Source organism: Elephas maximus, chromosome 13 (genome assembly GCF_024166365.1).
Source record: "Elephas maximus indicus isolate mEleMax1 chromosome 13, mEleMax1 primary haplotype, whole genome shotgun sequence".
Taxonomy (NCBI): domain Eukaryota; kingdom Metazoa; phylum Chordata; class Mammalia; order Proboscidea; family Elephantidae; genus Elephas; species Elephas maximus.
Window position 1 is genome coordinate 46,780,418 of NC_064831.1, and position 22,168 is coordinate 46,802,585.

Below are 22,168 nucleotides of genomic sequence, written 5' to 3' on the forward strand. Positions count from 1 at the left end.
AGTTACTATTGGTGCCAAGTGTAAAACCGAGTATCTCTTCAGCCTTTCTGAAATAGGAGGGAGAAACTCATACTTTCCAGGGAAGTCAGTCTTCCATTTTCACTTCTTCCTGAGTGCCCTTTAAAATCAAGGAAATTTAATAAAGTACAATACACATATTTTTATCCATAAAATACATTTTATATCTCTTTTAAGTCTCCAAAAACAATCCTGTGAAGATTATTTTCAACCCCATTTCACAGAAGAAGAAACTGAGGCAACGTTGACCACAAAGCTAGCGAGTAAGCAAGCTGGGTTCTGAACACTGATACTTTGACCCCAGTCAAGACCTTTTCCACTGTACTTGCTGAGAACAAACCTGGAAGCCACTGACAGAACTACACCCACTTTTAAAATCACTTCAAATTGCGGCACTTGGTACCTTTGATTCATTCAGCAAAATAGACAACTGGTTAAGCAGCATAGTTTCCAAGGCTGGTTTACCTACTGATTTACCAAAGACTCTTACACTCTGAAGATGCGCTAGAGGGAAATATCTCACCCTACATCCAACTTTTTATCAAGAAAAGGAAACCTGGAAAACTTAAAACTTTACTTCTATTCTTTGTAATGCTGAATCTATCGAGGCAGATACACTGGAGAAGATACAGATGGGGAAGACAGAGATGGAAAACAGGTAGAAAAGCGCAACTCCGTGACTGTACTTCAGCATCTCTAACATCTGAGAAAAGCAGGTGTATTTTTTAACCATTTCAAAGGTACAAAAGGAAAAGCCACTTTACTATTGCTAACTAGAACAATTACACATTTTCATAAAATTAATAATACTAGGTAAGTAGCCATGATTTCTAGGAAACGAATGCCTGGTAATAAAAAGTTTCCTTTAAAGAAGAGATTCTGCAAGCTCCAAAGGACTGTTTTCCTCCTAAACAGAAAAGATCCTGTACAAATTTTCAACAAAACAGAGTTGTTTCATAGTCTTTAGACAGAGAAGGCCAGAGCCCTCATTTCTGACACTGGAGAATTATACAAGATGTAATTAAAGCCCCATAGTAGGATGTCATCCAGCCAGTAGTTTCAAGGAAAGTACAAGACCTGAAAACTATAAGCCCAAATTACAACTATCCAGAGTGTGGACGGACTGCCCTTAAATTCTCAGTGACGAGAAGATTTCACCAACATACTGTTTCCAGCTCAATCCTCAGTAGCAGCAGCAGTAACAATAGTAGTTATCAGCAGCTGGAGCAGCAGTAACAACAGTCTGCGTTCACTGAGTACGTACTTCCTGTTTATATACATTATACCTCTAATCCTTATATCAACCCTGCAAGGAAATTGTAACATAATCCTCACCAGTGGAGAAGCTGTGGCTTAGCAAGGTAAAGTAATTCACTCAAGTATACACGGCTCGTTAGATACAAAGCCAGGATTTCTACCTAGGACTGGCTGACTTCAAAGCTTCACTCTTTTCACACCACCATACTTCACAGTGGTATCAATGAACAGATATTTTTTGTTGTGGAGGATTACAACAGGAGGGTCCTGTGGTGTAATGGATCACTTTTGTATGGACTTTCTTGCCACGGTCTTCTAACTCCCACCCAGGTGACTAGGTGGGACTGTGCAGACAGGGTTATTGTGGCCCATCAAAGGGATGGGTCAATTTTTGCCATCCCGCTGAGCTTGAGGTGAGCCATTGCAGAGGCAGGAAAGACAGGATCCCACTACCACCAAGAAAGAAGAGCCAGAACGTCTTTTTGACTGGGGATCCCTACATTGAGAAGCTCCTAAAACCAGGAGACCAAGAGACAAGAGCTGTAAACATTGAAGAGGGTAAGGAGCAGTGGCAGAGAAACTGTGGCAGGAAAGACAGGCAGTGGGCTTCCTGGCCCACAGAGTGAGAAAGCTGGGGCTTATTGGTGGAGTGGAGCGTCTCTGGGTACTTACTGGCAGAAGTAACAGAGCTTTGTACTACTTGCCTTAGCAGGGCAGGGGCCAAGGCTCAGAGAGAGCTGTGCCTGAGAGCACGGCTGGGAAGATGCTGTCCTAAGAACTGTATCCTGAGTGTTTCTAAGGCTGAGTTGTAACTGTTACTTCCCTAATAAACCCCCAAACTGTGAGTACTGTCTGTGAGTTCTGTGTGGCCACTGCAATGAGTTATCGAACCCAGCAGAGAAGGAGAGTGCCATGGAAGAGACAACTGATGTCAGAATTGTTAAAGATGGCAGAAAGAAGAGGCATGTCTCATAGGGATCAGCCTTGGGCTGTTGATCTTGATCCTCCTTCTGCCTTGTGAAGTTAGAAGAGGTCAGACACTGCCCCCATGCCATTTTTATAGGTTCTATATGTCAATAAATGATATGAAAAAGCAGGAGCAGAGTAGCCTCTCCAAGTTCGTAGATAAGAGTATGATTTTCCAAGTAGTCAGAGAGCAAAGTGACAAGAGTGACAAGGCTGCAGAAGGACCTCATAATCAGAGAAGTGAGTTTACAGTATGAGATAAACCACAATGTGGCCAAGTAGAAGGCAATATAATTTAGGAAAAAATACTCTAACACTACAAAAGACAGTTATGACTAAAATAACCCTAAGAGCATCCATAGACATTCCCTAGAAATACAAGCCTAGTGAGCTATAGACACCAAAAATCTAATGGTGTGACTACTATATAATTCAACTGTGACATTCAAGGAAGATATATGGGGTTAGGAAAAGAAAGTTAATAGAAATCATTTGTGAAACTGGTGTTAGAAGGTTGGAATGAAACAGAGGATAAAGATAAGGGCAATAGTATCTGAATAAAATGAAGACAGAAACACAATCATGAAGGGTAGTAACAGAATATAAGAGTAACAATGATGACTGACAGCTGTAGAGTGCTTCCTACGTGCCAATCACTTTCCAAGTATCACTTTCCAAGTACATACATTAACTCTGCTTAACTCCCTCAGCACCTTATTATCGGCATTTTACAAATGAGGAACTGGAGCCCAGAGATCATGCACATCTCATTAAGAAGCAGCATGGGAACTCCAACCAAGGCAACCGGCTGCTGAGCCCCTGCTCTGACCACACCCTGTAAGAGCCCAGGAGGGTTTAACACGCAGTGGGGTGTAAGATCTCCTAACCTTAGGATTAGAGAAGACCTCTTGAAACTGAAGGAAGTGCAACTGACAAAAGAACTCCTGAACAGATAATGATAAACAGCAATAGCTTCAAGAAAGTAGTTAAGTAGGTTGATAAGCTAAGCATAAAAAGTTACAGAGAGAAAACAGAATTAATTAAGACAGACTCTTAACTTCTTAAGTTTGAAATTACGTAAAATACCCATGCCCTGGGATACATCCCCTGCTGCTCCAATCCGAGGCTGAGCCTGCTGATAACTGGTCTGTCCCTATTATGTATTGCCCAGATTTTTTCAAATATCAGAAAGATTTACTTTTTCCTGATATAATTTCTAAAAATATGAAAATATGTATTACGAGCATCCAGTTATAAACTCCACCTTACAAATGATTCACGAACGTGAGTGAAATATCTAGGAGTCCATTTTAGTCAGTACCTTTAAACAACTACTTTTTATTTCCCAATTCAGGAAATCTGAAGAATGATTAATCTAGATCAGCCTTCTCCACACTATTCTATGAAGATTAATGTCAAGAAGTTAATAAATATTGAAGGAAAAAAAAATCCCAAGTTCAAATAAATCTTCTCTTTAGAGGCTCACAGGTCACACGGAGCATGAAGAATCCTGTATTAAAAAATCCATTTTAACTTTAACCTGCATTTCCTAAATTTCTTTGACCATGGAACTTTCTTTTTCTTTTTGCAGACCATTTATAAATCACAGACATTAGGTACATAGTGCAGAGTGCGAGAAACACTGACCCAGATGTGCTCTTTAATAAAAATGCAAGAGAACTGCTTTCACAAGAACAGAGTTGAACGTGCCCAGAAGTAGGGTGAACATTTAACTTTCTCAAAGCCCAAAGAGACACTGTCTCTGCCGTTGGAGACGGGACATGTGCATCCTGAATTCACTTTCTCCTGAGAAGAGATTACAATGTTTAGCTATAACCCAAACTAAGTAACACAATCCCAGAACTCTAGCATCAGTCATTACCTACAGCTGGCCTGGCAGGAAACACGGGCCCGAGGACACCAGCCCTTTCCTGGCTGTCATCTCACACCACGGACCACTCCTTCTCAGTCTTCTTTGCCGATCCTTCCCAGCTCCCTAACTTAGTATTGCTGGAATGCCCCAGAGTCTGGGGGTCTTGCCCTTTTTCTCTCTCTTCAGTATCCCTTGATGATTTCATATAGGCTCATGATGCTTTTTGCAATTGAACTTTTTTATGTTAAGATAATTGTAGATTCACATGCAGTTGTAAAAAAAAAATATATAGAAAGAGCCCATGAACCCTTTACGCACTGTCTCAGTATGATAACACCTGACAAAATTATAATACATCACAACCAGGATACTGACAATGATACAAGGCACTAATCTTTTCAGATTTCCCCAGTTTTACTTGTATTCATTCTCATGACTTTGCCTAGAACTCCCCTTTAAACTCACAGACGAAAATGTCTAAGACACTCCACACCTGGATATCTAATTGGTATCTCTCTAAAGCATGCCCCAAATCAAAGTTCTCATTTTCCCTTCCCCAATCTGCTCCTACCACCTTTTCCATCTCAGTTAATACCAATGCCATCTTTCCAGTTGCTCAGGCTAGTAACTGTGGAGTCACCTTCCACATTTTCTTCCCCTCACACCTCACATCCAAATCATCAACAAATTCAAAATATATACAAATTAACCCACGTAGCACCTACACTGTCAGCATCATAACCTAAGCTCCTATCATCTCCCACCTGGATTATTACGACACTCCCCTAACTGGTCTCCCTGATTCTGCCCCTGGTCTTCTATAGCTTATTCTCAAGACAGGAGCCAGAGTGATCCTGTTAAGACACTCTTCTGTATTTCAGGTTTTTTGTTTACTTTGGCTTTTATTGTTTTATTTTAAAACATTTCTCTACTCAAAATCTTCCAATTGCCTACTATCTCAGAGTAAAAGCCCAGTTCCTTACAGTGGCCTATAAGGCCCCACAACACATTACTTTGCAGGCCTCGTCTCTTAATACTCTTGACTGTTGCTCGCCCCACTGCAGCCACACCTGTCTCCTTGTTGTTTCTTGAATTGGACAGGATCCCACTGCAGGGCTTTTGCACTTGCTATTCCTTCTCCCTGGAATGTTCTTCTGATACATATCCAAGCAACTCACTTCCAGTCTTTACTCAAATGTCATCTCTCAATAAAGCCTGCCCAGGCAACCAAATTAAAAACGGCAACCTCCCAACTCCCACCTCAGACTCCCTGTCGTCCTTCTCTACTTATGCTCTGTAATATTGATCACCATCCATCATACCAATATTTCTTTTTTCTTGTTGGTGTTCCACTACTAAAATGCACGCTCCCTGAGTGCAGAGATTTCAGTCTGCAGGCCAAGTAATCAGGCTTCCATGTAACAATTAAAACAATGCTCCTATTTATATGAAAACACCTATAGTTTTATATAAGGCTATTCATTAGCAAATAATTCTTAAGGCACTTAAACAAAACAATTTATTAAAAGAAAGTACTAGTATCAAAAAAAAGGGCACCATAATGTTTTAGGAGACTTATATTCAATGTAACCAAAATAAACAAAGAACACCAAATATGAAAAACTATGTATGTATACACAAACAACCACCCAATGCCGTCGAGTCAATTCCGACTCATAGCGACCCAAAGGACAGGGTACAACTGCCCCATAGAGTTTCCAAGGAGTGCCTGGTGAATTCGAACTGCTGATCTTTTGATCAGCAGCCATAGCTCTTAACCACTATGGCACCAGGGTTTCCATGTATGTATATGTATGTGTGTGTGTGTACATATATGTGTGCGTATTTATGTGTGTGTATACGTGTGTGTGTATGTATACATAGAAATATATATACACAATTACATTATTGATTCCCATTTTTTTAAATATGTTCCCTTTACTTAAAGGAACTGCATTAATAGCTACATAGATATATGTTATGTGAACAAATACGTAAGTCTAAAAGTTGTTTTAAGGTCTGCAAGAAGCGGTTCCAATTATTTACACCCTGCAATTCATAATCATTAAGATGATACTAAAAACGATAGTCCTGAGAACAGAGAGAGTATGTAAGAACGTCTAATGGTATGAACAATGCCAATTTAGGAAGCTACACATAGGCAGCTATGAATCTGTAGAAAAGTCTAAGGAATCTCTTGGAGTCCTTAATAAAACAAAGCAAACGTTAAATAGTATTTTTTAAGAAAAAAAGTATAAAAGTTGACATAACAAAATAGACATCAATAAATGTGGGGGACAAAAAACCAAGCTACCAAAATTATTTTTTTAAATAAAAAAATTTGAAAATTAGTATTGTTGAAAAAATGAGAGTTAATGCCAGATAATATATTTTACATGACAGTAAAAATAGCTGTAATTTTGGAAGATAATTTTAGAGACCTGTTGCTCTGAGGACATGAAAGTCACCATGGTTTCCTAACCACCAGAGCTCTTTGATTCCTTGGACTGCGTTCACACTAGAGGAATATTGACGGGCAGCAGCCAAAATACTTAAACATCAACTTGGACGCTAAGAAGTGATTTGATGGCCTTTTCTTGGCCAGAGTGGATACAAAAGCCTAAGATCAAGAGCCAAGGGCCCTAGTGGGAAGTTGTGTCAATTTAACAGCCCTTGAGCTATCTCTGGCCACATCAGCATCAGCCTTTATGGGAGGCGAGCCACGTAGGAAGGGTGTCTCCCAAGATCTGATGTCTTGTGGTCACAGCCTACAACAGGTCTCACAGTCCAATTATTCACATTCTTTGGAAAGAGAGAACAGGCATCGGTTGTGTCCATCGAAGGGGGACACTGTCCAGGTATACCCTGGACATTTTTTGGAACCTCTTGGCTGCTTCTGCATCTGAAAAATAAGAAAAATAGCACAATAACAGACAACGAATGAGGAAAAAGACAATCATCTGATCTGAAAACTTAAGACATATAAGAAAGCAGACGAAACAGGCAAAAACACGAACAACCACATCATTTGGATGCATGACTCTGAAGGCAGTACAGCAGAGGAAACACACAAATTATTTTAGGCAAAGTAAGACAAGACTACAGCAACAACAATTATTTCTGGAGAGAGCCAACTGGAGACAAAAACATATGTGAAGATACGTCAACCTGACAGGAAGATAAGGTGGAATAAGAATCTAGTCCCATTTGAAAGCTGAGAAGAGCTGAACAATGAGAACTAGTGTTGTGGACTTGGCTGCTTAACTGCCTTTGTGTGAGAAAACATCTCAGAACTTTGAACCTAGGAAATTCCAACTTGTCTTGCACCAGGTCACGAGCTCCATAGAGCAGAAACCTATTTCAACAAGCAGCTTAAAATAAAAAAAACAAAAACTTTAATACTTTTCATTTGTATTAATGATACATTAAAAAATGCAACAGTGCTAAAATTCATCAAAGTAAAATGCACTGAATAAAAATTAAACTTACTCAGAAAGGTGTTCAGAAGTTGGGATACAAACAGAAACTGAAATTAGAAGAAAAGTTTTACATTTAAAACAGCATATGACATATGTTAAGTGAGAACAGTGACTTAGTAAAAAGCCCATATTGTGGCCACCAAGAATCAAAGATCCAAAGGAACATAATTTCATGTACGTACCATTCTTCATTATAACTTGGCAAGTATGAGTTTCACGTTGACTCAAGTGTGTGGCCATATTGTCTAAGCCAGAAACATCAGTTACAAAATCACAATTAAGGCACACTATAGTGATACCCCTATGGAAAAAAGCACACAGTATATAAAGAAAAGGTTTTTATCTTTTTTTATAATCCATACACAAGTTCAATGATTATTTCCCCATGTAATAACTCACTTCCGATTTTTGTTATATAACACTGATATAACTGAAATAATTTTCTAGAAAATGGCATAGCCATTTCCAAATTATGCAACCATTTTTTTCCCAGAAGTATTTGTGCTTCATAAACTTACCTCTCACAGCGGTTGCTAAAAGGTAAGGAGTCAAGAGACCTACAACAGTCCTGGCTCCACTAACAACCTGTGTAACTAGGGCAAGTCACAATCTACCTAGGCCTCTGCCCATCTGTGTATTCACATCTAGGTGTAGCACTAGCCCATCAACCTAACCTTCATGAAACTAGAATCATGTGCTTCTTTCTCCAAATCAACTCCTCTTGACTGGCCTTTCCCTTGACATTAAACCTCAAACTACATAGTTATCTCTGACTCCCTTTTTCCTTAAAAAATTTAATACACCAAACATTTCACAATACTGACAATTTACTATTTACTCTGTGCCAGACTAAGAGTTTAGACATACCAACTCATCTAAATCTTACCACAACCCCTAAAGAGGGAGGTGCTATAATGATCACCTTTTCAGAGAGGACAGAGTTAGCTTAGTAATTGACCAAGAGCACAGAGATGGTGAGGGTAAGGACTAGGTTTGAAATTTAGCACTTGTTTCCAGAGCCTGTGTTCTTCAGTGGGACGTAATGTCATCTCACCGTTTTAACTCAGGTCCTTTAAATGATTCATAATTACCATACTAGTTCTAACTGAACTAGTAATTCATGCATCTACCACTCACCTTGCACACCCTTCAAATCCACCTTGCTTCAGTATCACTTGATTCTACACAAAACATCATTGGTTCTCCAATGCCCTACAAATTAAGTCCAAACTCCTTAGCCTTATTTTCAAGGCTTTCAAAATTTGGCTCAAAGCTTAAAACAGTTGCTCCAGACTTCAATCTTATTGCTATGTTATATGAACTTCTTGTTCCATCCAAACTTGACTCTTAGCCATTCCTCTGTATGCCTTCTCTTTTTTCCTTTCTGCACCTTTATTCGAGCTGTTTCTTCCAACCAGAATGCCCCATGCCTCTTCTGTTAGTAGAAAGAAGAGGTCATCCTTTAAAGTCAAGTATACCTAGCCCCTATCCAGATCATTCCAAGTGATCTCTCCCTCCCTTTTAAATTAATTCTCATTGCATTTATTCCTATCTTCCTTGTATTTCTGTGGTTATTTATGTTCATACCTTATTTCTACCCAATAATCTACATGCTCCTTGAAGATTGGTCCAAGATGACTACTTCGTTACTGTCATTTTTATAGGACCTGCTGCATTGTGCTATAAACATAACAGATGTATAATAGCTAAAGAATGAGTATTTCCTCTAAAAAATTATAATTACAAAATTTACTATTCTGTAGAATTATAAATATGCTAAGTTCCATTCACAGAAATTGCTTCATTTTCTATTTAAATTTGAGACCCACCTATGTAGAGGGAAAAAGTATCTCATATCTGCAAAAACATATACTTAAGAACCAAACACACGGCTGAGCTTGACAACAGGGAGGTAAAAGTCAAGGTATCATCTTTAAAATGTGATAAAACCTTTTTCATTCTTGTATTTTCAGTAAAAGCATATAAGCAAGATGGAGAGTGCCGGGTGAAGCACCATAGAAAGGACGCAGTTAAATGGGGTGGTCAGGGAAGCCTCACTCCTCGGAAGAGAGGCCTGCTGAGGGAGTCAGCCATGTAGATAAATGGCAAATAGCAAACTAGGTGGTGGGAATAAGAAACATAAAAGGTCCTCAGCCAAGACACTGCTCCTTCTTCTACTGTTCCCCCTAACCCAAAACATCAAAATAAGTATGGGCTAAACTTACTCCCATGTCTTAGTTTAGCACAACAAAGACATTGGTATTTCATTTATTAATTTTTTTTACAATGATTCTGAATTTTTTTTTTTTGTACTTTAGATGAAGGTTTACAGAGTAAACTGGCTTCTCATTAAACAATTAATACATTTATCGTTTTGTGACACTGGTTGCCAAAACCACGGCATGTCAACACTCTCCCCTTCTTGACCTTAGATTCCCCATTACCAGCTTTCCTGACCCTTCCTGCCTTCTTATCCTTGTCCCTGGGCTGGTGTGCCTATCAAGTCTTGTTTTGTTTTATGGGTCTGTCTAATCTTTGGCTGAAGGGTGAACCTCAGGAGAGACTTCAGAACTGAGTTAAAAGGGTGTCTGGGGGCCATATTCTTGGGGTTTCTCTAATCTCAGTCAGACCTGAACATCTGGTCTTTTTTTCTCCTTCTAAAAAAAAAAATTATTTTATTTTATTTTTTTTTTTTGAGTTAGAATTTTGTTCTACATTTTTTTCCAGCTTTGTCAGGGACCCTCTATTGTGATTCCTGTCAGACCAGTCAGTGGTGGTAACTGGGTACCATCTAGTTATGCTGGACTCAGTCTGGTGGAGGCTGTGGTAGTTGTGATCCATTAGTCCTTTGGACTAATCTTTCCCTTATGTCTTTGGTTTTCTTCATTCTCCCTTGCTCCAAACAGGGTGACACCAGTGGAGTATCTGAGCAGGCTACTCACAAGCTTTTAAGACCCCAGACACTACTCACCAAAATAGAATGTAGAACATTTTCTTTTAAACTATGTTATGCCAACTGAGCTAGATATTCCCAGAGCCCATGGTTCCCATAGCCCTCAGCCCAGTAAGTTGATCCCTCAGGGAGTTTGGATGTGTCTATGGAATCTCCATGACCTTGTCTTCATCCAGTTGTGCTAGCTTCCCCAGAAAAGACACTGATATTTTAAGTAGCAATGCCAACATGAACAAAATTAAAAAGGGATTGGACACAAAAGAAATCAGAAGAATATGAAAATATGATATTCAATGGATTCCAAGTTAAATGTGTGGTATACCCAAAGTTAATTATCACTGTCAACAGTTCTTTCTCCACAGTAAACAAGTTCTGCACTTTATTTCAAATAGGAGAAACTAAGAATTATGAAAGCTATATACTGATTTCAAGAATTCCAGTGGTTTAAGAGATTCCTTCAAAATTGAAAAAGTATTACTTTACTAGGTATCTTTAAATATCTTTCTAATATTCATATACTTATGCAGAATCTTATTTTTGTTCTCATTTTACAATGCAAATGCATGAAGATTTCATCTTGGTGGCTAAAATCACTGAAACAAAGTTCAGCATGAAAAGATAGGCTACTTACACCTTTGGTATAAGGACACAATGAAAAAAAACTCTTGCTATATCTAGTAGAAATCATTTAAATTTCTAAATCAGGCAACCCAAAATCAAGTTAAGAAATTATAACAATCCACAGAGAGATACCACTTTATATCTGCTAGAATAGCTATAATAAAAAAGAGGTAATAACAAGTGCTCACAAAGACATGGAGCAATTGGAACTCTCATACACTGCTGGTAGGAACTGAAAATACTGCAGCTACTTTGGAAAACAGTCTGGCAGTTCCTCAAAAGGTTAAGCAAAGAGTTACCACATAATCCCACGATGCCAATCCTAAGGTATATACCCAAGTGAAATGAACACATATATCCACACAAAAACTTGTACATAATGTTTACAGCAGCGTTACACATAAGGCTCAGAGTGAAAGCAACCTAAATGACCATCAACTGATGAATGGATGAGGAAAATACAGCATATCCATGCAAGAGTATTACTCGGCAATTAAAAAAAAGGTACTGATACATGCTGTCACATGGATGAACCTTGAAAACGTTACGTTAAGTTAAAGCAGCCATAAAAGACATATATACTGTACGATTCCAACAATATAAAATGTCCAGAATAGACAAGTCTATAGAGACAGAAAGTAGATTAGTTGCTTAGAGATGACAGTTCAGAGGGAAATGGGTTTAACTACTGATGGGTACGGGGTTTGTAATAAAATGTTCTAAGCTTGACTGCATGACTCCATGAATGTAGTAAAAGCGACTGAATTATACACTTAAAATGGGCAATTGTACTGTACGTAAATTATGGCAAAATAAAGCTATTATGTAATTTTTTTTAAAAGTTATTTAACAATTTTTCAGTAGGAAGAGTGAAAGAAGATAAACTAGTTACCTGAGATCTTCTGAATGCTTCTTAAAAATACAAAACCTTTTACTTGGACGGTTACTATGAAAGCTGTAGAGACAAAAGAGGTTTTATTAATTTTATTATACAGTAAGTCATATTAATTTTATGACCATACTTCAAGTCTATGAATAGGTTTCTTAGCTTTGAATAAAAGATTATGATCTAAATAATAAAATTATATTTGTTATTCTGTTTAATTCAAGATTTTATCTTACTTTGCATTTTATCTGCTTATTTTCTAAGGGCACATATTTCCCTAGGCATAGTCTTAGATGATCAATACCTTACCATATTATACATACATATAAAAACTCAAGAGTTAAAAATGTAAAGAGAATCAAATTTTTCCAACTATTAAGAGTTGAAAACAATGTAAATTTTTTGCTGATAACATGTTTTTGCCATAATATAAAGTTGTCAGGAATAATAATTATTATTTATCACTTTCCAATCTCAATATGCTTGTGTGTGGGGAGGGAGATAGAATCTAAATAATCTTGGAAGTAAACACTACTTGAGCTGTTTACCATCTGTAAAATCAAACATTTAGAGAGTTCTTTGCAATTACTAGATGTTTTAAAAAGCATATTAGAGCAGAACTCAGGAGTTACACAATGCTTCTTCCCTCAACTGCAGAATAGAAAACCACTAACTAAATTTTGCACCAAATGGTAACAGCTTATGACCAAACTTGTCATCAAGTCAATTCTGACTCATGGCAACCCTATAAGTTACAGAGCAGAACTGCTCCATAAGGTTTCCTTAGCTGTAATCTTTCCTCCACAGTGCTGCTATGCGTGTTCGAACTGCCAACCTTTAGGTTAGTAATCTAGCGCAAAACCATTTGCACCACCTAAGAACCTAACAGCTTTATACACCCTGTTAGAATTGGTAAGGAAAGCTTTCTTCTACTAGAAAGCTAGGATTGGCCCAGCACAGTATTACTAAAAGGACAGTCAGAGATAACAGCATCTGTATCACCTTGGAGCTTATTTAGAAATGCAAAGTGTCAGGCCCCACCACAAACCAGGAATCTGTTTTAACAAAACTTTTTTGGGGGGGGGTGGTGAGGAGCGATTCTTATGCAAGCTTGTTTGAAAAGGAATAGCTTGCACAGACAGACTCAAAGTAGCCAACACACCAGGTCAGTGGTTCTTCTCGGATACAAGGTAATGATCACCCAAGTGGTACACCCAGGAAATACCCTCAGAAGACTTCTAATAGTCATTTCTTCAATCTGGGGGTAACTACTACTAAGAATTTACATATTTAAGACACTATGCCAAAAATAATTAAATGTTTTTTTAGAAGAGAAAGTCAGGGAGTTGGAAAGCCCTGCAATTACATGCTAACTTTTGTGTACAGATATGTGTTTCCCCAGGGGAATGAGTCTAAGACTTTATCTGGATCCCCAAAGAGCATGAACCAAAATAAGTTTTTGTTTTGTTTTGAGATTTAAAAGTAACTTTTGAAGACTCTTCCTTCTTTCAAACAAGTGGAATGTTTTTGGCTTATTATCTATTTGGTCAGAGGAGAGAAAAAATTGCATTTTAGTTTTGTTTTTTTTTTTAAATACCTTCCATGTCTCCTGTCTACTACTTTTACCCCATTAGAATGTCAGTGATTTAAAAATTTTAGTTGCCTGAATCCAGTTTTAATTTTGAGTTCCCATCTATTAAAAAAAAAGACTGATGCCGCCTCTTTAACTATATTTAGTACAAAATTCCATATTTGTAGTTTGTGTACTGTAGGAGATCTGCAACTCACAAATAAAAAGGAAAAAAATGAATCTGCATAAAGTTAATGGCATAAAGAAATAAATCTATGTTAAAGAGAAAAAAGGTTAAGATTTTTATTACAATATAGTAAAAATATAATGTTCAGATCTAGGGTTAGAAAGTCTACCGCCTGGTTAAATGACTGCATACAATTATGAAAGCTCACCAAACTATAAAAATGAGTGAATTTTGCTGAGTGTCTACTATACCTCAAAAAAGCTGGGGGGGGGGGGACCATTCAGCCATATTTTCTTAATAATCTTGATGCAATAATTGTAACAACTTTATTTTCTAAATCATACAAGAGGAGCCATTTTTTTTAGCACCCAACAATACTAACGGTGTGATACTATGGAAGACACTAGACTAGAGGCTGACGTTATCAGGTGAGGTGCCTGCCCAAGAGTTCACCGTGTGCGTGTGCATGTGTGTGTGCGTGTGTGTGCAGAGACACAGAAGCTGGCACAGAACGAATGCTCAGTAAGTACTTGTTAAATAAACACATTCATATTCAGACATAATCACCGCAAGATAAGCATCGATTGTGACATACACAAAGTTTTGTTGTTGCATATAGGAAGGCTGCAGGGAACTGGCGTGAGAAGCCAGCTCACACTCAGGAGTTGATTTCAGTGAAGAAGGTTCCCACAGCCTTCATCCAGGCTGAGCAAAGAGCAAGTGCAAAGATACAGAGGGATGTTCAAGAGAGCAAAAATAACTGAAGAAGCTGAAGCGTAGTTAGGAATTAGATACTGAAAGGTCTTATATTATTCAGAAAATTTAAACATCCTATCAAGGTCAGAAAGTCAAAAGATTTTAGACCAAAAATGACTTAACCAGGTATGCCTAACCTAGCAGCAGAAGGAATGGAGGAAAAAAAGGGGGGGTGGGGGAGGGGGCACAGACAAGAAGAGCAGTTATGATGCTACTGCAATAATCTAGCTGTTCTAATGACTACCAATCAGTGCCAATAAATCTATATGAAATATAAGGAACTCAAGTAGTACTCTGTCTTACCCAGTGTATATGAACAAAGTTTTGTATCAGCTTTATTTTTCCTTGGAAAAAAAATTTAAATCATCCTTCAAGGCCTATCATTTATGGAAAGTTTTCTTTTAACTTTGTTTAAAAAATTCAGCCTTACCTCTCCTGGGCATCCAGTCATTTGTTTATCACATTAAGTTAGATAAGTATACCCCACCTACTAGATTTTGAAAATTAAAGGCAAGGACTTTCTCCTCAAGCTAATAATGGCAACTTAGAAATAATATTAGCTACTGTTACTGGCAAGACATTTTATTAAGCACTTAAAGTACATTTTCTCTAATAACCATAGTAACTTTCTTTTCCAGAAAAGGGAACTTGGAGTGACTTGCGGGAAGTCACACAGCTAAGGATTATGAAGCTTGTCTGATTTCTCACCACCAGCCTACCTCTCTATATAGGTCTCAGCAAACAGTACCTTCCTAATAATGTACGCAATAAATATTTGTTGACTGAACCTGGCTGAAATCAACTCTTCTAGAATAAAACCCCAAAAACCAAACCCAGTGCCGTCGAGTCGATTCCAACTCATAGCGACCCTATAAGACAGAGTAGAACTGCCCCATAGAGTTTCCAAGGAGCACCTGGAGGATTTGAACTGCTGACCCTTTGGTTAGCAGCCGTAGCACTTACCCACTACGCCACCAGGGTTTCCGGCTAGAATAAGATATACTAAATAGTCACATCAGTTAACTTAATTTTATTATCTTTTGTCTAGAGAAAAAGCCTTCTTACACATCGTATTGAGGGATAATAGCAGTATTATACAATTCTTTTGCATTTTTTCAAGTGATTTCTATTGCTACCTAAAAGCAATAAGCAACCAAAGTATGAAACTTTAAACAATTTCACATAAATACTACTGTAAAAAAAATCACTTAAATCACTGCATGTATAATGATCTGCCATCCTTCAAAAGCCTTACAAGGCTCCAACTGCTTCAAGATCTTGACTATCTCTTTGTAGTTTATATTTAGGGTCTTTTATAACCATAAAGAAGTCCTCAGGAGATGCAAATGGTTAACATGCTTAGCTGCTAACCCAATGGATGGGGGTTTAGATTCACCCAGAAGCACCTCAGAGGAAAGGTCTAATAATCTATTTCCAAAAATACAGCCACTGAAAATCCTATGGAGCACAGTTCTGCTCTGACACACATGTGGTTGCCATGAGTTGGAAATGACTCAAAAGCAACTAATTTTTTGTAATTACAATACATAATTACTTTGCTGGAAACCCTGGTGGTGTAGTGGTTAAGTCCTATGGCTGCTAACCAAAAGGTCAGCAGTTCAAATTCACCAGATGCTCCTTGGAAACTCCATGGGGCGGTTCTACTCTGTCCTACAGGGTCGCTAAGAGTCAGAATTGACACGACAGCAATGGGTTTCATTTAGGTGCCATGGTGAATACAAAGAGCCGCTTTTTCACAAGGAGACAATACAGACACAAATAAATTTAAGGCAGGACAGATGAAAGGTACACAACCCAAAGAAAGGAATAATTCCTGTGAATGGCTTTTGTGATCAGACACTTCACACGAGACAACAAACTGAGAAGGAAGAACAGGTGTATTCTAGGGAATAACAAAGAAGAAAATGCCACTGTAGATAATGAGTATGGTGGGATCTGTACTTTGGGGAAGATTAATCTGGGGTAGGAATCTTTATAGAATGGACCAGAGCAGGTATAAGGACAGAGGAAAAAAGGCCAGTTGAGAGGCTACAGAGCTGGCTAGAGAATCAGGAGCACATCCTCTAGAGAAAATGAAGTTTTTGTACACAGCTCAGAGGCCCGGGTGACACAGCGGTTAAAATGAAGTTTTTGTACACAGCTCAGAAGCCTGGGTGGCACAGTGGCTAAAAGCTTGGCTGGTAACCAAAAGGTCAGCAGTTCAAATGCACCAGCTGCTCCCTGGAAACCCTATGGGGCAGTCCTACCCTCTCCTATAGGATCACTATGAGTCAAAATTGACTCAACGGCAACAGATTCGGTTTGGTCTTGGTAGAGCTCAAGCTTGTGATAAGAGTCCACACGGGGTAGGAGTGAGGTGCACCGTTCAGTGGGAGGTACCTGAGGCAGTGAGAAAAGAGTACCACTGAAGCAGAGCAAAAGGAAGAGAACTACAGAACCCTTGGGAGAGCAGAAGAGGGAGCTTTCAGTTCCACGTGAGGCTAACCACGAGTAAGAGCTCAGTGTATTGATAACAGCGAAAGAAAGGGTTGGGCTTAATGGGAATTGAAGAAAGATTATGAAGGGAGTCTGGGGCTAACTGGGAATGTTTTAGGATAGAATGAGTTTCAAAGTTCTACTGGACAGGTGGAGAACGTACGGAAAATGGAGAGAGAGAAGGGCAGAACGACCTGTGGTTTAAGAAACTCAAAAATATTTTACAATTTGATTCCCTGTAAGTTAGGGGCAGAATTAAAGCTCCCTTTTTTTGGGCAGCCATATGTTTGGCACCGAGTAACAGACCAGTATTGCTCCCAGCAGTATACCGAGGGTAAGGTTGCCTGGGGCTGGCTTTAGCACACTGGGATATGGTTGTAGAACCACTACAGTACTTTGGAGGCAGAGTGGTGGGATGCAGAAGGCAGGGCCTCAGGAAGCCATGATGCAGTGGCAGGTCAATGGAATTTCATGAGCTTCAGCAACTTGGGACAGTAAATTGTATCCAGCTGGTGCTCCACAATCACACAAATGACGCCCTGAAAGAGACGAAGCCTAAAGGATATTGGAGTAGGAGCTGCATGAAAAGAAGATCCTGGTTTGGCTTATTTGTGTTCTTTTCAGATTCTAATGAGTCAAAGGTATAGAACAGCTAAAAATAGAGTTAGACCTCAGGAAGACTAAGGAAATTAGAAGATTTAAAGCTAAAAGGCAGAAGTGAGAGTAATTAAGTTACCAAGGAAGGGAATGTAAAGAGGCAAGAAGAATTGAAGAAAAAACAATGAAGACAGAGGTGCAGCCAAAAAGGAAGAAGTAAAAGGAGTAACAGTTTAACAGAAGCTGAGAAGAAGTTTCCAAAATGAGTCACTAACAATTTCAAATACTATAAAGAAGTTAAGGAGAAATGAGAATAAAAAAGGTGAGTAAATCTGGTGATTAGCACATAACTGATAACCTTTAAAGGGGTGGTTTTAGATGAAAGATGGGGATGATATTCAAATTAAGGATAAAGAAATAAATGACAAATAAGCTAGTAACAAATACTTTTTACAAATGTTGAAGGTGAAGAGAAGACAGGAAATAAGGAAAGCAGGCAGCAGGAGCAATCTCCTTCACTCTAGACAATAGCTAAAATGTTTGTGAGCAGAAGGAAGCTGGGACAGAAAAAGAGATGAAATGATGACAGTAAGTTAAGTGAATAATCTGGTGGAAAGCTGGAGGAGATAAGGGTTAGGGTTAACTTTGAAGAAGTGGGACTTGCTTGTTTTCTGAGATTTAATGTCTGTGTGAAGGTAAATGGAAAAAAAAAAATTGAGGTAGAAAAGAGTTAATGCTGGGAAAACATAAAAGATGACTTCCAACTGAGTAGCCAGTAGGCAAAGTTAACAACTGAGAGAGACTAGAGTAAAATCTTTAATGAACAAGGTTTAAATAGATGATGTAGGTAAAAATAAAAAGTATTTAAGAATAAAGGAAACCCTGGCGGCGTAGTGGTTAAGTGCTATGGCTGCTAACCAAGAGGTCGGCAGTTCCAACCTACCAGGCGCTCCTTGGAAACTCTATGGGACAGTTCTACTCTGTCCTATAGGGTCGCTACGACTCGGAATTGACTCGACGGCAGTGGGTTTATTTAAGAATAAAAGATAGAACCCAATCAAAATTAATGATTATGAATTCAGAGGTGACTGAACTAAGCACAATTTGGTAAGTCTGTAACTGAGCATATATTAAGTTCAAAAAAGGGGAAGATGATCAAGTCTCACCTTGGCCTTTATGCCAGACGAGCATGACCAAAGATGTAAAGACTTCTAGTACAAAAACCAAGTAGCATTCAAAACAGCTGACCCTGAGGGTGAGGTTCACTATGAAGTTAGATGGGTGGTGGTAAAATGGAAAAAGGAGTCAAAGTCCTGAAAGTCACGGGGTAACAGGAATTCAAAATGAAACAGTAGTATATATGAGGAGATAAAAATGGGGCTGTGGTAAGAAAGGGGGTATAATGACTTAGAGGTGGACATGTAACTGCTGGAACTAAGTAAGTCGAGCTACCATGAAGGTAGGCTAACCATCAAGAAGAAACAAAATGAAATCAAACGGTGAGCCAGATGCAGAAACCAGCAAGATGGGAGAATCCTTGAAAGTGGTAGCTGATTATGACCAGAAGGTAACAGTTCATGTCATGATCTGCAAGAAAATCACCTTTATTAGTTCTACCTTCATTCTAATTGTTTAAAAAAGGAACAACCTCACTTTGAACAATCAACTTGTCAGTTTTATCTGAACAACTTTTGGCTATTTAAAAAAAATAAAAAAGTCCATCGTGAAAGAATAAACTATGTCCCTACTAATGAAATCCAAATGAAGGTAATATGGGCTCTGAAGCCGTGCCCTAGCACAGAATAGACGGTAGATGTTCAATTAATATAAGGTGGAGTAATTGAAGAAGGAATTTCAACGGTGAAATCATGACTACAAGTTTCTCATTTTACTGAGTGAATACAAGGATTGGTGGTTAGACAAATGAACTGATGGACGGATGGATAGACAGACAAACAGATGGACTAGAGATAAAGAGAAATGGCCACAATAAACTTCCTAACATCACTGAAAATCCTGGAACCTCTCAAAGTGATTGTTTTGAAGAGAATAACATTCATGAGATTACATGTATTTGGTGAATATGCTCAAAACATTTAAAATTTGGTTGAAAATAATAAGTTTGGAAGACCTATGGGGAAAAAAAATTCCTGTAGAAAAACTACTTCCCTAACAAGCCTGTCCTAATTTTACTAGTCTAACTGTTCTTGCAATTTCAGTTCCAGTAATCTCATGAGTTACTACGCTGGGAAGTAGTACCGGGAAATATCCTGGAAGTTTTCTATTGCTATGTCCTTTCAGTTTCCTGAAGAGAAGAACTAGGTTCTAACAGGGTGACTCTGAGCCCTAACTTTAACTGGCAGTTTTGCATGTTCAACTCATCTTACCTCATCATGTGATTTACATAGGCTTTGCTACAGCTAGTGTTGTATCTGCAAACACTGCAGTGGACATACGTAGGGAAGTGGTTTGCAAAATCTTTTATTTCGGAACAACATTCAATGCAGTTGTAAACTCCCCGACGATACCTTATGGAGACATAAAGAAAATGATAAAAATGTATTTTAACACAAAAATGATAAGGAAGGATCTTCTTACTGTTCTATTAATTAAAGCCAAGGTGTTTAACTCAGGATCTTTAAACAGAGACTTATAATTTGAAAATTGGGTATGAAACAACAAGCTAGAGTAAATATAAAAAATCTATCAGTTAATGTTAAGAAGGGATGGGATTAACCAAATCAAACACAAGATATAAGCACAAACTACATATACCAGTGCAACAGATGAAGATTACAGAATAACACAGTAATTCAAGTGCTGCTCAGCAGGGGTGAAAAGTACAGCTGAGAGAGACTATGATTTTTTAATTTTTATTGCTTGGCCTTTGTGCCCGAGAAGTGACACTGTGTAAGTTTACAACAGAGTTCTATGATGGGGTAAATTTATATTAAATAAAGTTTTTAAACTTAAGATCAAATTAGTATTTTTTTATTAACTGCTTGGCCTTTGTGCCAAGTAAGTGACATTGTGTAAATGTATAACAGAGTTCTGTGACAGGGTAAATTTATATTAAATACAGTTTTTAAGTTTAAGATTAAATTAGTCCTAAAACAATTGTATATCAGGATTAAAAGATATTACCTTAAGTTCCTCAATGCTGTATTGACTTTACTTTTTTTATTGCTACCAGTCAGTGTGTTTTGCTTCTTTTGCACATTTGAGATTTTTGGTTTGCATTTAGATTTACTTCCATTAGGCTTACTTGCATTAGGTTTACTTGCATTGGGTTTAGCTGCATTAGGTTTATTTGTATTAGATTTTATAGGACTTTTAGCAGTTATATTTTTAGTCCTTGGAGGTGAAAGCTGAAGGGTAGAAGTGCTTGCACTAATGGAAGGTGTAGGTAAAGATCCTGATTGAAGAGGTCCAACTGAAGCTCGAATAGTAACCTACAAAAGTGAAGACAATATTTGCTTTAGAAAATTAATCATTACTTTAATATTAAAAATATCACTGTAATACAAAAAGTTAAATATCGAGTATTCTGAAAATACCAGATACAAACTAAAATTAGTTAAGTCTTCCATTTATTTTACATCTTCACACCAATTAAATTAGGCTTGACATTTATTCATTGCTGTTTAATACTACAGTTGTATACTGGTATCAGTTCTCTGTTAACACAAGAAATTAATGGACAATTAGGGGTTAACACAAATTATATGCATATCAAAAGAGCACAATTCTATAGCTATTTTTATGCTCACAAATACAGAGGTTAAAATTTAAATCTCAAAACCTGGAAAATAACTCTAGAAAGTCTGCATTATCCTTTAGTAACTATAAAACAAACAGATCTACAGTAAACGTGATGTCTTCCCAGGGTTCCTCAGCAGAATTTATGCTTACAAAGGTTATGGGAGAGGTTACATCAATTCATCATACAGCACGGAGTGTTTAATAATATTCAGAATTTCCTTAAAGGGAATTAATATAAAATTTGTTATTTAGTATTCAGAAAGAGAAAATGTTTGATTATATCTGCTGGTTAACAACGGAAAACACAACTGCCCACCAACATTCTCAATAATCATTTGACTGTATCTCAGGAGCAGCCTCTGAGGAACTCCTTCCTATGAAATACATGTGCTTTAGAATTTTTTTAGAATCATACAAAAGCACTGGACTAGGAATGAAAAGACCGGAGGATGAATCTCATACTACCTCTTCCCAGCCATGTGACCTATGTATGAGTAAGTAACTTATCCTCTCTAAGTCTCCTCCTTATGATATGGAGACAATATAGGTTTTATCTACCTCATTGGACTGAGGTATGCATTAAATAATAGACTGTATGAAAAAGCACACTGAAAGCCTAATTGTAAAGTGCCATAAAACATTTAGTATCATCATTAATAGTATTATCATCGTCAAGAAGGGAAGACAGGAGAAGGCTGCACTGCTTACATTAGCGTTCTGTATGACTAGTCCCAGCATGGAACGAAT

The 22,168-nt window shown here is 37.9% G+C and overlaps 1 protein-coding gene across 12 annotated transcripts in view; it reads right to left on the reverse strand.

Annotated features, from left to right (window-relative positions):
- The window catches only part of ZNF280D (zinc finger protein 280D), a 116,688-nt gene that overhangs the window by 21,413 nt on the left and 73,107 nt on the right, over nt 1–22,168 (reverse strand). For all 12 annotated transcript variants that reach the window (XM_049905201.1, XM_049905200.1, XM_049905198.1 and 9 more), the window contains 5 exons: nt 20,804–21,111; nt 20,047–20,187; nt 12,060–12,122; nt 7,776–7,894; nt 7,604–7,640 (listed from right to left, as the gene is read on the reverse strand). In XM_049905201.1, coding sequence (XP_049761158.1) covers nt 7,604–7,640; nt 7,776–7,894; nt 12,060–12,122; nt 20,047–20,187; nt 20,804–21,111 — 668 coding nt within the window. The remainder of the gene's footprint in view (nt 1–7,603; nt 7,641–7,775; nt 7,895–12,059; nt 12,123–20,046; nt 20,188–20,803; nt 21,112–22,168) is intronic.